This window comes from Nicotiana tomentosiformis, chromosome 7 (genome assembly GCF_000390325.3).
Source record: "Nicotiana tomentosiformis chromosome 7, ASM39032v3, whole genome shotgun sequence".
NCBI classification, from domain to species: domain Eukaryota; kingdom Viridiplantae; phylum Streptophyta; class Magnoliopsida; order Solanales; family Solanaceae; genus Nicotiana; species Nicotiana tomentosiformis.
The window spans coordinates 130,446,604-130,464,291 of NC_090818.1; the positions used below are offsets into that span (position 1 = coordinate 130,446,604).

The following is a 17,688-nucleotide window of genomic DNA, read 5'->3' on the forward strand; positions in this document are numbered from 1 at the left end:
TCGAAAATGGAGAGAAACAGTACCATGGCTTCGGCTGGCATTGGTAGTGAGAAGCTCAAGAGATACTGAACAGCTAGCGAATAACCTTACTTTGAGGTGGAAACTGATGAAATAGCTGTCCTCTGTTTATACAGTTAGGGTTTGGGGGATGAGCTTTTCTGATATTGGAGTGCCGCCCCTTGTTTTTCCTTTTGACTGTGAGTGCCCCCTCTAGTTCTGATACGTATACTCCTGCCCCTCTCATAAGAAGTTTTTGCCAAATCAAATGATTTAACCTTAATTAATTGAATATTAAGATTAACATACAATGTGTTATAGTTATGTTGCATAGTCCAAACAAGGAAAGAGTTTATTTAAGGTAAAATCTTTATTGATTTAAACTTTTAATTATTAGAAGGTAGGTAAGGTGCTACGTACACTACACCCTACCCATACTCCATTTGTGGGATCACACTAGGTATATCATGGTTGCCTACATAAGCATTTTGATGTCAAAGGATGAGTTGTCCGAAAACATGACCATACAGCTTCACTTTGTACGCAAATAAATGAATAAGCCAATATGTTGAAAAGGGCAAGATTGGCAAGTCAGAAAACATTAGCATAACTATTAGAGCTCACAGAGTCATTTGTGACTCTTGCACATATAGTAGTTTCATCATCCGTGCCAATGACAAGCAAGAAATATAAATGATTTATAGAGTCAAACAAATAAAATTTAAGATTAACAAAGATAGTTAATTCATGAAGGAACATTTTCTAGATTGGTACGATTATGTAGAAAACTTGAAAGTACTAACATTATCGTATAATACGAAACACTTCATGCCCTATCAAATTATGCTATATAAATTAAAACGGAGAAGATAGTTCATAACGGCAAGTCAGAATATCAATAAGCCTCAATGTTGAGCTCATAAAGGAATTCACCCCTCGCACATCTAAATTGTTTTCATCATCTTTGCCATAAGGAGAGAGTAGATTTACCGTTATGACTACAACAAGCAAATTGAAAAGGCAAGTCAGAATATAAATATGCCTCGATGTTAAGCTCATAGAGGAATACACCCCTCGCACATCTAATTGTTTTCCTCATTCTTGCCATGACAAAAGAGTAGAGTCACCAATAAAGCTTGGAATAAAATGTAAATTTCCCCATCTACTAGAGCAATCCGAAGCACCTATAAGTCAGACTACAACAAGCAAATTGAAACAGTGGAGTAATCCATAAAGGCAAGTCGGAATATAAATATGCCTCGATGTTAAGCTCATAGAGGAATACACCCCTAGAGTTACCAATAAAGCTTGCAATAAAATGTACATTTCCCCATCTACTAGAGCAATCTGAAACACCTATAAGTCACACTAAAACAAGCAAATTGAAACAGTGGAGTAATCCATAAAAGCAAGTCAGAATATAAATATGCCTCGAAGTTAAGCTCGCAGAGGAATACACCCCTCGCAAATCTAATTTTTTTTTCCACATTCTGGCCATGACAAAAGAATAGACTTACCAATAAAGCTTGCAATAAAATGTACATTTCCGCATCTACTAGAGCAATCCGAAGCACCTATAAGTCAGACTACAACGAGCAAATTGAAGCAGTGGAGTAATCCATAAAGGCAAGTCAGAATATAAATATGCCTCGATGTTAAGCTCATAGAGGAATACACCCCTCGCACATCTAATTTTTTTCCTCATTCTTGCCATGACAAAAGAGTAGAGTTACCAATAAAGCTTGCAATAAAATGCGCATTTCCCAATCTACTAGAGCAATCTGAGGCACCTATAAGTCAGACTACAAGAAGCAAATTGAAACAGTGGAGTAATCCATAAAGGCAAGTCAAAATATAAATATGCCTCGATGTTAAGCTAATAGAGGAATACACCCCTCGCAAATCTAATTTTTTTTCCTCATTCTTGTCATGACAAAAGAGTAGCCTTACCAATAAAGCTTGCAATAAAATGTACATTTCCGAATCTAATAGAGCAATCCGAAGCACCTATAAGTCTGACTACAACGAGCAAATTAAAACGGTGGAATAATCCATAAAGGCAAGTCAGAATATAAATATGCCTCGATGTTAAGCTCATAGAGGAATACACCCTTCGCACATCTAATTATTTTTCCTCATTCTTGCCATGACAAAAGAGTAGAGTTACCAATAAAGCTTGCAATAAAATGCGCATTTCCCCATCTACTAAAGCAATCTGAGGCACCTATAAGTCAGACTACAAGAAGCAAATTGAAACAGTGAAGTAATCCATAAAGGCAAGTCAAAATTGTTAAGCTCATAGAGGAATACACCCCTCGCAAATCTAATTTTTTTTCCTCATTCTTGTCATGACAAAAGAGAAGCCTTACCAATAAAGCTTGCAATAAAATGTACATTTCCGCATCTACTAGAGCAATCCGAAGCACCTATAAGTCAGACTACAACAAGCAAATTGAAACAGTGGAGTAATCCATAAAGGCAAGTCAGAATATAAATATGCCTCGATGTTAAGCTCATAGAGGATTACACCTCTCGCACATCTAATTTGTTTTCATCATCCTTGCCATGACAAAAGAGTAGATTTACCAATAAAGCTTGCAATAAAATGTACATTTCCCCATCTAGAGCAACCCGAAGCACCTATAAGTCAGACAGACTAAAGCATGCAAATTGAAACAGTGGAATAACCCATAAAGGCAAGTCAGAATATAAATATGCCTCGATGTTAAGCTCATAGAGGAATAGACCCCTCGCACATCTAATTTTTTTTCCTCATTCTTGCCATGACAAAAGAGTAGACTTACCAATAAAATGTACCACCACCACCCCCAACATCTACTGGACCAAACTGAAGTATCTTTAGTTATATAATCCCACAATACGGCAAAGATACACCCTATAAGTAGGACTATGTTATGTAAATTGAAACTGGGGAGTAATCCAAAAAAGGGAAGTCAGAATATCAATAAGCTTCGATGTTAAGCTCACAGAGGAATTCACCCCTCGCACATCTAATTTTTTCATCATTCTTGCCACAACAGAGACTACAATTACTGCTTAAACTTGCAATATAGTGTACATCCCCTCTCCCAAATCTACTAGAGCAAACCGAAGTATCTTTGGTTCTACAATCCCACAGTATGGCAATGATACACCCTATAAATCAGAGTATGTCATGTAAATTGAAACAAAACAGTAATACATACAGGCAAGTCAAAATATCAATAAGCCTCGATGTTAAGTTCATAAAGAATTTCACCCTCGCACATCTAATATTTTTCATCATTCTTGCCATAACTAAAGAATAAAGTGATAAAAACATGCAATAAAATGATATGTTGTTTGAATCCTTCAAAAACTGCACTGAAGGTGTATTGCACGCTACAACACAACAAAAACCAAGCAAAATGAAACAGAATGTAAAGAAAAACAAAAACTCAAGGAAGTCAGAATATGAATAAGACACGATGTTAAGCTCAAAGAGGAATTCACCTCTCGCACATCTAATTTTTTCATCATTCTTGCCATCACAAAGAGTAGATTTACTAATAAAACTTGCAAAGTAATGTACACCCCACCTTAACTAGAGTCATTCAAAGTATCTTTGGTTCAATTATCCTAAATAGGAAAGATAGAACCAAAAAAGGGGAAATGACCCAAAAATTATTAGGAAAGGTAAAAGGAGACTTCCTAAAGGAAAACCCTAAAGATAATCTCCAGCATATACCACGCCCTCCCTTTATATGTACAAGTACATTAAAAGGGGCTATGTGTATACAAAGTTAGTGTAGCGCAGCTATGACTCAAAACGCTTCCATGTATATAGTGGAAGGCGATCTTAAGGGCTGCGCAAAATATCAAAATTAATCTAGAATAAATAGTCTATTCATAAAGTGCTATTTCTCAAAAATTATACTTATAAAAATACAAATTTTCCAACAAAGAACTTTGTATCACCAAATGTTTGAACGAAACTTTAACAGTTTGTAGTTTAAAAAACAATTGGTAATATATCAATGCTAATACTTAATTTGCAATATAAGGTGCAAAACAATAACCCATTGTTTTCTTTTCAACAAGTGATGTGATTATGATTCCCGTCTATCGGAAACAGTCTCTCTACCTTCCCATGGTAGGGGTAACACTGTGTACACATTATCCTCCCCAAACACCACATCTAGGATTATATTGGGTTTTTTGTTGTTTGTTGTTGTTATAAGGTGCAAAATAATACTGTACCATTCATGAAAATAACCTACAGGAAAAATTACAGCTGACAAAGTTGAAGGATGGAAATAAATATTGGGAACTAATAACACCCTCTTTTGCACTTAACAAGCAGGAGATAAAATAATACATAGCTCCTCCTCAGCATATAAACATATAACTACATACAATTGAATGGTAGAAAAACTAAAAACAACAATAAACATAATTTATTTCAAAGTCTCATAGTTATAAAATAAAGTTTAAAATTTACCAGTCATGATAATCAACTGCAACAGAAGAAAACACAGCTGACTAAGTTGAGAATGGCAATATCTATATGGGTACATATAACATCCCCCGTAGCATACAAATTGCTATGGGTTTTAAAAAAGAATAGGCACCCAAAATGCAACAATTTAAGAAAAACAAAGGATAGAGAGCAAATTAAACAGCATGAAATTAAGGCAACAGAGAAGAAGCTCACTTTGGTTTAGCAACAAATAAGAAGCTCACTTCCTAGCGATATTCGGCTATAAAAATTGTTAAAAATAGATTATTTATAGAATAGCCAGTTTTAGGGTTTTTGAAGAGCATTAATGGGCCAAAACCCTATAATGATTCCTAGGCCTTACTACTCGTGAATGAAGTTAGTTGGGCCGAAAAGATTATTACAATAATGAAGTTTCATTTCTTGAGGAAACCAAAGTTTTTTTAAGGCAAAATACATAGTTTACCCATCGACCTTGCATCCAAATTCCGGTTACACCGCTCTCCACCACGGGCAACCTTTTACACACCATTTTTTTCTTCACCAGATTTTCAAAGCGTGTGTATAGTCACGCGCCAATAAAGTCGTGACACGTGTCACTGACTAATAATATCAAGATAACATATAAAATTACAATTATATCCATGTCTTCTTCATCATGTCCACCTTAACTGCCATCACCATGCTTTCAATTTTTGTTCGTGCTCTTTCGATTTCCAACACTGAAGCAGCGAGGTAGTGACTAGTAATAATAAAGAGGAATGTGCATTTCTTAGTGAAGGAGATTAAGAATTTTACAATTTAATTATTTGTAAATTTACCCATTAACAAATTTAAAGAATATGCTTATCTGCAAAAGCTTGAGGTAAGCTTTAGCGGCTGGGGATACTTTCAAAAAATCCACCCTTTCGAAAATTTTAACTTAACCATGACAAAAGCTCAAGCTAAGCTTTCTAGAAAAGAAAAGAATTTTCTTTTGTACATACGCTTGAGCCAAGCTTTAATGGTTGGTGGAGCTACAAAGAGTTTAAATTGTTCAACTCTAATTATAATTTCTTAACAAAAAAATCTACAAAACTAAAGACTAATGATCAACAAGAAGAGATATGAAAAATCTTGGTAGATCTATTTGAGAAGAGTAGATCGGGTAGAGAGAAGTGGGCCTAAGTGTTACGGAGCAACTATGGTAGTTTTGGTGGTTTTTAAACATGGAAGAAGATACCCTATTTAAAAAGCGCATTTCCCCATCTACTAGAGCAATCTGAGGCACCTATAAGTCAGACTACAAGAAGCAAATTGAAACAGTGCAGTAATCCATAAAGGCAAGTCAAAATATACATATGCCTCGATGTTAAGCTCATAGAGGAATACACCCCTCGCAAATCTAATTTTTTTCCGCATTCTTGTCATGACAAAAGAGTAGCCTTACCAATAAAGCTTGCAATAAAATGTACATTTCCGCATCTAATAGATCAATCCGAAGCACCTATAAGTCAGACTACAACGAGCAAATTAAAACGGTGGAATAATCCATAAAGGCAAGTCAGAATATAAATATGCCTCGATGTTAAGCTCATAGAGGAATACACCCTTCGCACATCTAATTATTTTTCCTCATTCTTGCCATGACAAAAGAGTAGAGTTACCAATAAAGCTTGCAATAAAATGCGCATTTCCCCATCTACTAAAGCAATCTGAGGCACCTATAAGTCAGACTACAAGAAGCAAATTGAAACAGTGAAGTAATCCATAAAGGCAAGTCAAAATTGTTAAGCCCATAGAGGAATACACCCCTCGCAAATCTAATTTTTTTTCCTCATTCTTGTCATGACAAAAGAGAAGCCTTACCAATAAAGCTTGCAATAAAATGTACATTTCCGCATCTACTAGAGCAATCCGAAGCACCTATAAGTCAGACTACAACAAGCAAATTGAAACAGTGGAGTAATCCATAAAGGCAAGTCAGAATATAAATATGCCTCGATGTTAAGCTCATAGAGGATTACACCTCTCGCACATCTAATTTGTTTTCATCATCCTTGCCATGACAAAAGAGTAGATTTACCAATAAAGCTTGCAATAAAATGTACATTTCCCCATCTAGAGCAACCCGAAGCACCTATAAGTCAGACAGACTAAAGCATGCAAATTGAAACAGTGGAATAACCCATAAAGGCAAGTCAGAATATAAATATGCCTCGATGTTAAGCTCATAGAGGAATAGACCCCTCGCACATCTAATTTTTTTTCCTCATTCTTGCCATGACAAAAGAGTAGACTTACCAATAAAATGTACCACCACCACCCCCAACATCTACTGGACCAAACTGAAGTATCTTTAGTTATATAATCCCACAATACGGCAAAGATACACCCTATAAGTAGGACTATGTTATGTAAATTGAAACTGGGGAGTAATCCAAAAAAGGGAAGTCAGAATATCAATAAGCTTCGATGTTAAGCTCACAGAGGAATTCACCCCTCGCACAACTAATTTTTTCATCATTCTTGCCACAACAGAGACTACAATTACTGCTTAAACTTGCAATATAGTGTACATCCCCTCTCCCAAATCTACTAGAGCAAACCGAAGTATCTTTGGTTCTACAATCCCACAGTATGGCAATGATACACCCCTATAAATCAGAGTATGTCATGTAAATTGAAACAAAACAGTAATACATACAGGCAAGTCAAAATATCAATAAGCCTCGATGTTAAGTTCATAAAGAATTTCACCCTCGCACATCTAATATTTTTCATCATTCTTGCCATAACTAAAGAATAAAGTGATAAAAACATGCAATAAAATGATATGTTGTTTGAATCCTTCAAAAACTGCACTGAAGGTGTATTGCACGCTACAACACAACAAAAACCAAGCAAAATGAAACAGAATGTAAAGAAAAACAAAAACTCAAGGAAGTCAGAATATGAATAAGACACGATGTTAAGCTCAAAGAGGAATTCACCTCTCGCACATCTAATTTTTTCATCATTCTTGCCATCACAAAGAGTAGATTTACTAATAAAACTTGCAAAGTAATGTACACCCCACATTAACTAGAGTCATTCAAAGTATCTTTGGTTCAATTATCCTAAATAGGAAAGATAGAACCAAAAAAGGGGGAAATGACCCAAAAATTATTAGGAAAGGTAAAAGGAGACTTCCTAAAGGAAAACCCTAAAGATAATCTCCAGCATATACCACGCCCTCCCTTTATATGTACAAGTACATTAAAAGGGGCTATGTGTATACAAAGTTAGTGTAGCGCAGCTATGACTCAAAACGCTTCCATGTATATAGTGGAAGGCGATCTTAAGGGCTGCGCAAAATATCAAAATTAATCTAGAATAAATAGTCTATTCATAAAGTGCTATTTCTCAAAAATTATACTTATAAAAATACAAATTTTCCAACAAAGAACTTTGTATCACCAAATGTTTGAACGAAACTTTAACAGTTTGTAGTTTAAAAAACAATTGGTAATATATCAATGCTAATACTTAATTTGCAATATAAGGTGCAAAACAATAACCCATTGTTTTCTTTTCAACAAGTGATGTGATTATGATTCCCGTCTATCGGAAATAGTCTCTCTACCTTCCCATGGTAGGGGTAACACTGTGTACACATTATCCTCCCCAAACACCACATCTAGGATTACATTGGGTTTTTTGTTGTTTGTTGTTGTTATAAGGTGCAAAATAATACTGTACCATTCATGAAAATAACCTACAGGAAAACTTACAGCTGACAAAGTTGAAGGATGGAAATAAATATTGGGAACTAATAACACCCTCTTTTGCACTTAACAAGCAGGAGATAAAATAATACATAGCTCCTCCTCAGCATATAAACATATAACTACATACAATTGAACGGTAGAAAAACTAAAAACAACAATAAACATAATTTATTTCAAAGTCTCATAGTTATAAAATAAAGTTTAAAATTTACCAGTCATGATAATCAACTGCAACAGAAGAAAACACAGCTGACTAAGTTGAGAATGGCAATATCTATATGGGTACATATAACATCCCCCGTAGCATACAAATTGCTATGGGTTTTAAAAAAGAATAGGCACCCAAAATGCAACAATTTAAGAAAAACAAAGGATAGAGAGCAAATTAAACAGCATGAAATTAAGGCAACAGAGAAGAAGCTCACTTTGGTTTAGCAACAAATAAGAAGCTCACTTCCTAGCGATATTCGGCTATAAAAATTGTTAAAAATAGATTATTTATAGAATAGCCAGTTTTAGGGTTTTTGAAGAGCATTAATGGGCCAAAACCCTATAATGATTCCTAGGCCTTACTACTCGTGAATGAAGTTAGTTGGGCCGAAAAGATTATTACAATAATGAAGTTTCATTTCTTGAGGAAACCAAAGTTTTTTTTAAGGCAAAATACATAGTTTACCCATCGACCTTGCATCCAAATTCCGGTTACACCGCTCTCCACCACGGGCAACCTTTTACACACCATTTTTTTCTTCACCAGATTTTCAAAGCGTGTGTATAGTCACGCGCCAATAAAGTCGTGACACGTGTCACTGACTAATAATATCAAGATAACATATAAAATTACAATTATATTCATGTCTTCTTCATCATGTCCACCTTAACTGCCATCACCATGCTTTCAATTTTTGTTCGTGCTCTTTCGATTTCCAACACTGAAGCAGCGAGGTAGTGACTAGTAATAATAAAGAGGAATGTGCATTTCTTAGTGAAGGAGATTAAGAATTTTACAATTTAATTATTTGTAAATTTACCCATTAACAAATTTAAAGAATATACCTATCTGCAAAAGCTTGAGGTAAGCTTTAGCGGCTGGGGATACTTTCAAAAAATCCACCCTTTCGAAAATTTTAACTTAACCATGACAAAAGCTCAAGCTAAGCTTTCTAGAAAAGAAAAGAATTTTCTGTGTACATACGCTTGAGCCAAGCTTTAATGGTTGGTGGAGCTACAAAGAGTTTAAATTGTTCAACTCTAATTATAATTTCTTAACAAAAAAATCTACAAAACTAAAGACTAATCATCAACAAGAAGAGATATGAAAAATCTTGGTAGATCTATTTGAGAAGAGTAGATCGGGTAGAGAGAAGTGGGCCTAAGTGTTACGGAGCAACTATGGTAGTTTTGGTGGTTTTTAAACATGGAAGAAGATACCCTATTTAAAAAGCGCATTTCCCCATCTACTAGAGCAATCTGAGGCACCTATAAGTCAGACTACAAGAAGCAAATTGAAATAGTGCAGTAATCCATAAAGGCAAGTCAAAATATACATATGCCTCGATGTTAAGCTCATAGAGGAATACACCCCTCGCAAATCTAATTTTTTTTCCGCATTCTTGTCATGACAAAAGAGTAGCCTTACCAATAAAGCTTGCAATAAAATGTACATTTCCGCATCTAATAGATCAATCCGAAGCACCTATAAGTCAGACTACAACGAGCAAATTAAAACGGTGGAATAATCCATAAAGGCAAGTCAGAATATAAATATGCCTCGATGTTAAGCTCATAGAGGAATACACCCTTCGCACATCTAATTATTTTTCCTCATTCTTGCCATGACAAAAGAGTAGAGTTACCAATAAAGCTTGCAATAAAATGCGCATTTCCCCATCTACTAAAGCAATCTGAGGCACCTATAAGTCAGACTACAAGAAGCAAATTGAAACAGTGAAGTAATCCATAAAGGCAAGTCAAAATTGTTAAGCTCATAGAGGAATACACCCCTCGCAAATCTAATTTTTTTTCCTCATTCTTGTCATGACAAAAGAGAAGCCTTACCAATAAAGCTTGCAATAAAATGTACATTTCCGCATCTACTAGAGCAATCCGAAGCACCTATAAGTCAGACTACAACAAGCAAATTGAAACAGTGGAGTAATCCATAAAGGCAAGTCAGAATATAAATATGCCTCGATGTTAAGCTCATAGAGGATTACACCTCTCGCACATCTAATTTGTTTTCATCATCCTTGCCATGACAAAAGAGTAGATTTACCAATAAAGCTTGCAATAAAATGTACATTTCCCCATCTAGAGCAACCCGAAGCACCTATAAGTCAGACAGACTAAAGCATGCAAATTGAAACAGTGGAATAACCCATAAAGGCAAGTCAGAAAATAAATATGCCTCGATGTTAAGCTCATAGAGGAATAGACCCCTCGCACATCTAATTTTTTTTCCTCATTCTTGCCATGACAAAAGAGTAGACTTGACAATAAAATGTACCACCACCACCCCCAACATCTACTGGACCAAACTGAAGTATCTTTAGTTATATAATCCCACAATACGGCAAAGATACACCCTATAAGTAAGACTATGTTATGTAAATTGAAACTGGGGAGTAATCCAAAAAAGGGAAGTCAGAATATCAATAAGCTTCGATGTTAAGCTCACAGAGGAATTCACCCCTCGCACATCTAATTTTTTCATCATTCTTGCCACAACAGAGACTACAATTACTGCTTAAACTTGCAATATAGTGTACATCCCCTCTCCCAAATCTACTAGAGCAAACCGAAGTATCTTTGGTTCTACAATCCCACAGTATGGCAATGATACACCCTATAAATCAGAGTATGTCATGTAAATTGAAACAAAACAGTAATACATACAGGCAAGTCAAAATATCAATAAGCCTCGATGTTAAGTTCATAAAGAATTTCACCCTCGCACATCTAATATTTTTCATCATTCTTGCCATAACTAAAGAATAAAGTGATAAAAACATGCAATAAAATGATATGTTGTTTGAATCCTTCAAAAACTGCACTGAAGGTGTATTGCACGCTACAACACAACAAAAACCAAGCAAAATGAAACAGAATGTAAAGAAAAACAAAAACTCAAGGAAGTCAGAATATGAATAAGACACGATGTTAAGCTCAAAGAGGAATTCACCTCTCGCACATCTAATTTTTTCATCATTCTTGCCATCACAAAGAGTAGATTTACTAATAAAACTTGCAAAGTAATGTACACCCCACCTTAACTAGAGTCATTCAAAGTATCTTTGGTTCAATTATCCTAAATAGGAAAGATAGAACCAAAAAAGGGGAAATGACCCAAAAATTATTAGGAAAGGTAAAAGGAGACTTCCTAAAGGAAAACCCTAAAGATAATCTCCAGCATATACCACGCCCTCCCTTTATATGTACAAGTACATTAAAAGGGGCTATGTGTATACAAAGTTAGTGTAGCGCAGCTATGACTCAAAACGCTTCCATGTATATAGTGGAAGGCGATCTTAAGGGCTGCGCAAAATATCAAAATTAATCTAGAATAAATAGTCTATTCATAAAGTGCTATTTCTCAAAAATTATACTTATAAAAATACAAATTTTCCAACAAAGAACTTTGTATCACCAAATGTTTGAACGAAACTTTAACAGTTTGTAGTTTAAAAAACAATTGGTAATATATCAATGCTAATACTTAATTTGCAATATAAGGTGCAAAACAATAACCCATTGTTTTCTTTTCAACAAGTGATGTGATTATGATTCCCGTCTATCGGAAACAGTCTCTCTACCTTCCCATGGTAGGGGTAACACTGTGTACACATTATCCTCCCCAAACACCACATCTAGGATTACATTGGGTTTTTTGTTGTTTGTTGTTGTTATAAGGTGCAAAATAATACTGTACCATTCATGAAAATAACCTACAGGAAAAATTACAGCTGACAAAGTTGAAGGATGGAAATAAATATTGGGAACTAATAACACCCTCTTTTGCACTTAACAAACAGGAGATAAAATAATACATAGCTCCTCCTCAGCATATAAACATATAACTACATACAATTGAACGGTAGAAAAACTAAAAACAACAATAAACATAATTTATTTCAAAGTCTCATAGTTATAAAATAAAGTTTAAAATTTACCAGTCATGATAATCAACTGCAACAGAAGAAAACACAGCTGACTAAGTTGAGAATGGCAATATCTATATGGGTACATATAACATCCCCGTAGCATACAAATTGCTATGGGTTTTAAAAAAGAATAGGCACCCAAAATGCAACAATTTAAGAAAAACAAAGGATAGAGAGCAAATTAAACAGCATGAAATTAAGGCAACAGAGAAGAAGCTCACTTTGGTTTAGCAACAAATAAGAAGCTCACTTCCTAGCGATATTCGGCTATAAAAATTGTTAAAAATAGATTATTTATAGAATAGCCAGTTTTAGGGTTTTTGAAGAGCATTAATGGGCCAAAACCCTATAATGATTCCTAGGCCTTACTACTCGTGAATGAAGTTAGTTGGGCCGAAAAGATTATTACAATAATGAAGTTTCATTTCTTGAGGAAACCAAAGTTTTTTTTAAGGCAAAATACATAGTTTACCCATCGACCTTGCATCCAAATTCCGGATACACCGCTCTCCACCACGGGCAACCTTTTACACACCATTTTTTTCTTCACCAGATTTTCAAAGCGTGTGTATAGTCACGCGCCAATAAAGTCGTGACACGTGTCACTGACTAATAATATCAAGATAACATATAAAATTACAATTATATCCATGTCTTCTTCATCATGTCCACCTTAACTGCCATCACCATGCTTTCAATTTTTGTTCGTGCTCTTTCGATTTCCAACACTGAAGCAGCGAGGTAGTGACTAGTAATAATAAAGAGGAATGTGCATTTCTTAGTGAAGGAGATTAAGAATTTTACAATTTAATTATTTGTAAATTTACCCACTAACAAATTTAAAGAATATGCCTATCTGCAAAAGCTTGAGGTAAGCTTTAGCGGCTGGGGATACTTTCAAAAAATCCACCCTTTCGAAAATTTTAACTTAACCATGACAAAAGCTCAAGCTAAGCTTTCTAGAAAAGAAAAGAATTTTCTGTGTACATACACTTGAGCCAAGCTTTAATGGTTGGTGGAGCTACAAAGAGTTTAAATTGTTCAACTCTAATTATAATTTCTTAACAAAAAAATCTACAAAACTAAAGACTAATGATCAACAAGAAGAGATATGAAAAATCTTGGTAGATCTATTTGAGAAGAGTAGATCGGGTAGAGAGAAGTGGGTCTAAGTGTTAGGGAGCAACTATGGTAGTTTTGGTGGTTTTTAAACATGGAAGAAGATGACCCTATTTAAAATAAAAATAAAAATAAACTAAAAAATTAACATTTGATACAAAAATTATCATGTTCACACGCTTCATTTGATGGTAATGATACGCACGGACCACGTGGGCAAAGTGGTGTGTCTTAGACATACTCTATAAAGGTCGGGTGTGTAAAAGGTTGTATGTGATGGAGAGGTGTGTAACAGGGATTTGGGTGCAAGATCAATGGGTAAACTATGTATTTTGCCTTTTTTCAATGATGTCTAGATCAGCTTGCGCACACCTGAATTATTCCGGACGTTATCTACATGCTCATTAAAATAGGAATCAAAAAACTAATCACCTAATAGTAAATTCTTTTACCGTATTGGGATTTGAACCCCGATTACCAAGGTTTGCTTTCATTGATCACTAAGTCACCTCCTTAGGTATCGCTAAAATCAAAAGATTGTTTCAGTTTGTGATAAGCTAGCATCATCCATCCACACTGGTGTACTATACATTAGAGACTTACACCAAGATTTGAACTTTATTGGTTCGAGATTCTACTCTTTTAAGTTGCTGAATTTTAAATTAATCATTTGTATCTTTTTGGGAAATTATGCACAATTAAATGTTGGATATAGTTACTTCTGCTCGGAGAGATAGAGAGAAAGAGAGAGAAGAGCACTTGTGCTTGAAAAATGAATAAATCTTCCCATTAGAACTTCTATTGTTAGCTCACTCCATCTAAATGTAATTGCTGAATTTTTGTATTTGGTGTACGAACTAGCTCACAAGCACCTCAAATATTCTAACGAGTATGTACTTTCTTATACAAATGAATGAAATGACCTAACACCTCAACCATACCATTGAGTATGTCTTTATCTTCTACCAACACAAATATCAGCCAACTCTATCGACCCAAGCTTAGACCGATGAAAAAACATCACCAACCCTGTACAAGAATTTGAAATCCAGGGCCCAACAACTGCACCTACTTCATTAACACCCTTTGGTGCTAGTTTGCTCTTCTTACATCCTTCTTCACTTACTCTCTCCTTAATTTACGCACTGAAATGGAAAGAAAACCGAATTGATAATGGATTGAAAGAGAACAGAGGAGGTCTAGAATGGAGGCAATCAGAAGCTCCAAAAAGGTCTCAAGATTCTTACTGCTAGAAAAACTATCTGTTTAATTTGACACATTTTATAGGTCATGCAGCAGCAGACGAAACACCACCCCTTGCACATCTCCAGGCTCAGTGAAATTAGATACAACTCCAATTCATGACCTTGTTTAAATAGAAGCCAACATTCAATCTAGGTACATAAGTCTATACCATCCTGGCAAAAAGTCCTCATTTCTTCTTTCATGAAAATTGGTGCGTAATGCAGTTTCCCAGATGAAGATATGAACTACACACCTAGATATCTGATGTGTTTAACGGTTCAGTAGAATTTAAGATATAATAAATAATCAAAAACTACACAGAACACTACCTTGCATCGCTGTGACACATCCTGAGCTGCAAGCATGGCAGCATACGGAGAAGATTCATCTCTATCAACCTTCACCTTCATTCCACCTGCAACCATGGTGTACAATAAATTGAGATGCAAACGACAATGTATATGTAGCTTGAAGCGAGAAGCGAGAAGTAAAGTGCACTTGAAGTGAAGCACACAATTTACGAAAAAGTTGGCAGACAAACATGATTTTAATACTATACTAATCAAAGTACATTTGACATAGCTTCTTATAGCATCCAAAAATGCAATAATGCCAATACTGATCCAAATTCCCTATGTTAAGATCGAAGAAAGACCATTTTTCGATGGCGTCATTGAGTGAAGCACACGCTTCTTCGAAATAAGCAATGTCTTTTAGTAAAACTGGCTATAAGTAACCTCAAATTTTCAGTTCCCTTCACCTAAAACCATTTCGTTCCAATAACAATTATTTGTTGTTTTCGACAAATTAAGGGTTGCCTAGCACTAGAGATTCTGGACATTCTATTGCTATAAAAATCTCCAACCCACACCTACAGTGAAAAAATTAAATACATAGGGAAAAAACAAGAGGATGCTAGATGCTGAACAAAATCATCTAGGTCCATCCATATAGCTATTAAACAATGAAATCAACAACTTTAAATGATATACCGAACAACAAAAAATGTAAATAATAGCATCAGCAACTACTAGAAACAAATGTCACACTAAAGCATACCAGTAATGCGAACCATAGTTTCTCTTCCAGACAAATCAGTCACGTGCTGCATTTTTTAACATGTAAATTAAAATTCAGCGCGCGCACACTAAAATCATAAATTCAATTTCTATAATCTCATAAGAACCGTCACAAACAACTCACAATAAAAGTATCGTTGAAAGCGGCAAAAATGTGAGCAACACCGAACACCAATTCACCCTCCCTCGTTGCTGGTCCAAGTGTTACTGTCTCTTCCTTTGGCTCCCTAGTCTTTCTCCTCGACTACACAACCAAATTAAAACAAAAAATTATTGATGATTATATTTTTGTATAATAAATCAAGCTAATAATAATCGAAAATGGAGAGAAACAGTACCATGGCTTCGGCTAGGATTGGTAGTGAGAAGCTCAAGAGATACTGAACAGCTAGCGAATAACCTTACTTTGAGGTGGAAACTGATGAAATAGCTGTCCTCTGTTTATATAGTTAGGGTTTGGGGGATGAGCTTTTCTGATATTGGAGTGCCGCCCCTTGTTTTTCCTTTTGACTGTGAGTGCCCCCTCTAGTTCTGATACGTATACTCCTGCCCCTCTCATAAGAAGTTTTTGCCAAATCAAATGATTTAACCTTAATTAATTGAATATTAAGATTAACATACAATGTGTTATAGTTATGTTGCATAGTCCAAATAAGGAAAGAGTTTATTTAAGGTAAAATCTTTATTGATTTAAACTTTTAATTATTAGAAGGTAGGTAAGGTGCTACGTACTCTCCACCCTCCCCATACTCCATTTGTGGGATCACACTGGGTATATCATGGTTGCCTACATAAGCATTTCGATGTCAAAGGATGAGTTGTCCGAAAACATGACCATACAGCTTCACTTTGTAAGCAAATAAATGAATAAGCCAATATGTTGAAAAGAGCAAGATTGGCAAGTCAGAAAACATTAGCATAACTATTAGAGCTCACAGAGTCATTTGTGACTCTTGCACATATAGTAGTTTCATCATCCGTGCCAATGACAAGCAAGAAATATAAATGATTTATAGAGTCAAACAAATAAAATTTAAGATTAACAAAGATAGTTAATTCATGAAGGAACATTTTCTAGATTGGTACGATTATGTAGAAAACTTGAAAGTACTAACATTATCGTATAACACGAAACACTTCATGCCCTATCAAATTATGCTATATAAATTAAAACGGAGAAGATAGTTCATAACGGCAAGTCAGAATATCAATAAGCCTCAATGTTGAGCTCATAAAGGAATTCACCCCTCGCACATCTAAATTGTTTTCATCATCTTTGCCATAAGGAGAGAGTAGATTTACCGTTATGACTACAACAAGCAAATTGAAAAGGCAAGTCAGAATATAAATATGCCTCGATGTTAAGCTCATAGAGGAATACACCCCTCGCACATCTAATTGTTTTCCTCATTCTTGCCATGACAAAAGAGTAGAGTCACCAATAAAGCTTGGAATAAAATATAAATTTCCCCATCTACTAGAGCAATCCGAAGCACCTATAAGTCAGACTACAACAAGCAAATTGAAATAGTGGAGTAATCCATAAAGGCAAGTCAGAATATAAATATGCCTCGATGTTAAGCTCATAGAGGAATACACCCCTAGAGTTACCAATAAAGCTTGCAATAAAATGTACATTTCCCCATCTACTAGAGCAATCTGAAGCACCTATAAGTCACACTAAAACAAGCAAATTGAAACAGTGGAGTAATCCATAAAAGCAAGTCAGAATATAAATATGCCTCGAAGTTAAGCTCGCAGAGGAATACACCCCTCGCAAATCTAATTTTTTTTCCTCATTCTTGCCATGACAAAAGAATAGACTTACCAATAAAGCTTGCAATAAAATGTACATTTTCGCA

At 35.2% G+C, this 17,688-nt stretch overlaps 2 protein-coding genes and 21 non-coding genes across 37 annotated transcripts in view; all 23 read right to left on the bottom strand.

Annotated features, from left to right (window-relative positions):
- The window catches only part of LOC104107505 (small ribosomal subunit protein uS11y-like), a 30,157-nt gene extending 29,994 nt beyond the window's left edge, over positions 1-163 (bottom strand). For 9 of the 11 annotated variants that reach the window (XR_011409272.1, XR_011409274.1, XR_011409271.1 and 6 more), the window contains exon 1: positions 24-163. Coding sequence is in view for 4 of the 11 variants with exons in the window: in XM_070179768.1 (XP_070035869.1) it covers positions 24-41 (18 nt within the window). In the remaining 7 variants the exon portion in view is untranslated. The remainder of the gene's footprint in view (positions 1-23) is intronic. The other 2 variants (XR_011409275.1, XR_011409276.1) reach the window with 1 other exon arrangement.
- LOC104095663 (small ribosomal subunit protein uS11y-like) lies at positions 94-17,269 on the bottom strand. Of its 5 annotated transcripts, none has more exons than XR_011409277.1 (6): positions 16,165-17,269; positions 15,951-16,070; positions 15,807-15,852; positions 15,077-15,162; positions 14,750-15,008; positions 10,863-14,647 (listed from the first exon to the last, which is right to left on the bottom strand). XR_011409277.1 is itself a non-coding variant. In XM_070179770.1 (6 exons), exons 2-6 carry the CDS (start codon positions 16,165-16,167, stop codon positions 14,892-14,894), a joined length of 372 nt encoding a protein of 123 aa, XP_070035871.1. In that variant the 5' UTR covers positions 16,168-16,372; positions 16,559-17,269; the 3' UTR covers positions 10,863-14,891. The 5 variants fall into 5 exon arrangements, 4 of the variants coding, with proteins under 4 accessions (XP_070035873.1, XP_070035871.1, XP_070035870.1 ...); XM_070179770.1 differs by having other exon boundaries at positions 10,863-15,008; positions 16,165-16,372; positions 16,559-17,269; XM_070179772.1 differs by lacking the exons at positions 10,863-14,647; positions 14,750-15,008 and adding an exon at positions 94-231 and having other exon boundaries at positions 16,165-17,265.
- Positions 875-970, bottom strand: LOC138896594 (small nucleolar RNA Z266). The gene has a single exon (XR_011409960.1). It is a non-coding gene; the product is annotated as a small nucleolar RNA Z266 (small nucleolar RNA).
- Positions 1,013-1,107, bottom strand: LOC138896582 (small nucleolar RNA Z266). The gene has a single exon (XR_011409948.1). It is a non-coding gene; the product is annotated as a small nucleolar RNA Z266 (small nucleolar RNA).
- On the bottom strand, positions 1,619-1,713 carry LOC117280595 (small nucleolar RNA Z266). Its single transcript, XR_004511121.2, has one exon. It is a non-coding gene; the product is annotated as a small nucleolar RNA Z266 (small nucleolar RNA).
- LOC117280591 (small nucleolar RNA Z266) lies at positions 2,052-2,147 on the bottom strand. The gene has a single exon (XR_004511117.2). It is a non-coding gene; the product is annotated as a small nucleolar RNA Z266 (small nucleolar RNA).
- LOC138896577 (small nucleolar RNA Z266) lies at positions 2,471-2,566 on the bottom strand. The gene has a single exon (XR_011409943.1). It is a non-coding gene; the product is annotated as a small nucleolar RNA Z266 (small nucleolar RNA).
- Positions 2,689-2,784, bottom strand: LOC117280585 (small nucleolar RNA Z266). The gene has a single exon (XR_004511111.1). It is a non-coding gene; the product is annotated as a small nucleolar RNA Z266 (small nucleolar RNA).
- Positions 2,942-3,035, bottom strand: LOC138896605 (small nucleolar RNA Z266). The gene has a single exon (XR_011409971.1). It is a non-coding gene; the product is annotated as a small nucleolar RNA Z266 (small nucleolar RNA).
- LOC138896598 (small nucleolar RNA Z266) lies at positions 3,201-3,293 on the bottom strand. The gene has a single exon (XR_011409964.1). It is a non-coding gene; the product is annotated as a small nucleolar RNA Z266 (small nucleolar RNA).
- LOC138896575 (small nucleolar RNA Z266) lies at positions 6,008-6,103 on the bottom strand. Its single transcript, XR_011409941.1, has one exon. It is a non-coding gene; the product is annotated as a small nucleolar RNA Z266 (small nucleolar RNA).
- Positions 6,427-6,522, bottom strand: LOC138896578 (small nucleolar RNA Z266). Its single transcript, XR_011409944.1, has one exon. It is a non-coding gene; the product is annotated as a small nucleolar RNA Z266 (small nucleolar RNA).
- Positions 6,645-6,740, bottom strand: LOC117280586 (small nucleolar RNA Z266). The gene has a single exon (XR_004511112.2). It is a non-coding gene; the product is annotated as a small nucleolar RNA Z266 (small nucleolar RNA).
- On the bottom strand, positions 6,898-6,991 carry LOC138896609 (small nucleolar RNA Z266). Its single transcript, XR_011409975.1, has one exon. It is a non-coding gene; the product is annotated as a small nucleolar RNA Z266 (small nucleolar RNA).
- On the bottom strand, positions 7,158-7,250 carry LOC138896599 (small nucleolar RNA Z266). The gene has a single exon (XR_011409965.1). It is a non-coding gene; the product is annotated as a small nucleolar RNA Z266 (small nucleolar RNA).
- Positions 9,967-10,062, bottom strand: LOC138896576 (small nucleolar RNA Z266). Its single transcript, XR_011409942.1, has one exon. It is a non-coding gene; the product is annotated as a small nucleolar RNA Z266 (small nucleolar RNA).
- LOC138896579 (small nucleolar RNA Z266) lies at positions 10,386-10,481 on the bottom strand. The gene has a single exon (XR_011409945.1). It is a non-coding gene; the product is annotated as a small nucleolar RNA Z266 (small nucleolar RNA).
- Positions 10,604-10,699, bottom strand: LOC138896584 (small nucleolar RNA Z266). Its single transcript, XR_011409950.1, has one exon. It is a non-coding gene; the product is annotated as a small nucleolar RNA Z266 (small nucleolar RNA).
- On the bottom strand, positions 10,857-10,950 carry LOC138896606 (small nucleolar RNA Z266). The gene has a single exon (XR_011409972.1). It is a non-coding gene; the product is annotated as a small nucleolar RNA Z266 (small nucleolar RNA).
- Positions 11,116-11,208, bottom strand: LOC138896600 (small nucleolar RNA Z266). The gene has a single exon (XR_011409966.1). It is a non-coding gene; the product is annotated as a small nucleolar RNA Z266 (small nucleolar RNA).
- LOC117276632 (small nucleolar RNA Z266) lies at positions 17,016-17,111 on the bottom strand. The gene has a single exon (XR_004506905.1). It is a non-coding gene; the product is annotated as a small nucleolar RNA Z266 (small nucleolar RNA).
- Positions 17,154-17,248, bottom strand: LOC117276630 (small nucleolar RNA Z266). The gene has a single exon (XR_004506904.1). It is a non-coding gene; the product is annotated as a small nucleolar RNA Z266 (small nucleolar RNA).
- Positions 17,270-17,541: 272 nt separating the features above from the next.
- LOC138896607 (small nucleolar RNA Z266) lies at positions 17,542-17,637 on the bottom strand. The gene has a single exon (XR_011409973.1). It is a non-coding gene; the product is annotated as a small nucleolar RNA Z266 (small nucleolar RNA).
- Between the last annotated feature and the right edge of the window lie 51 nt (positions 17,638-17,688).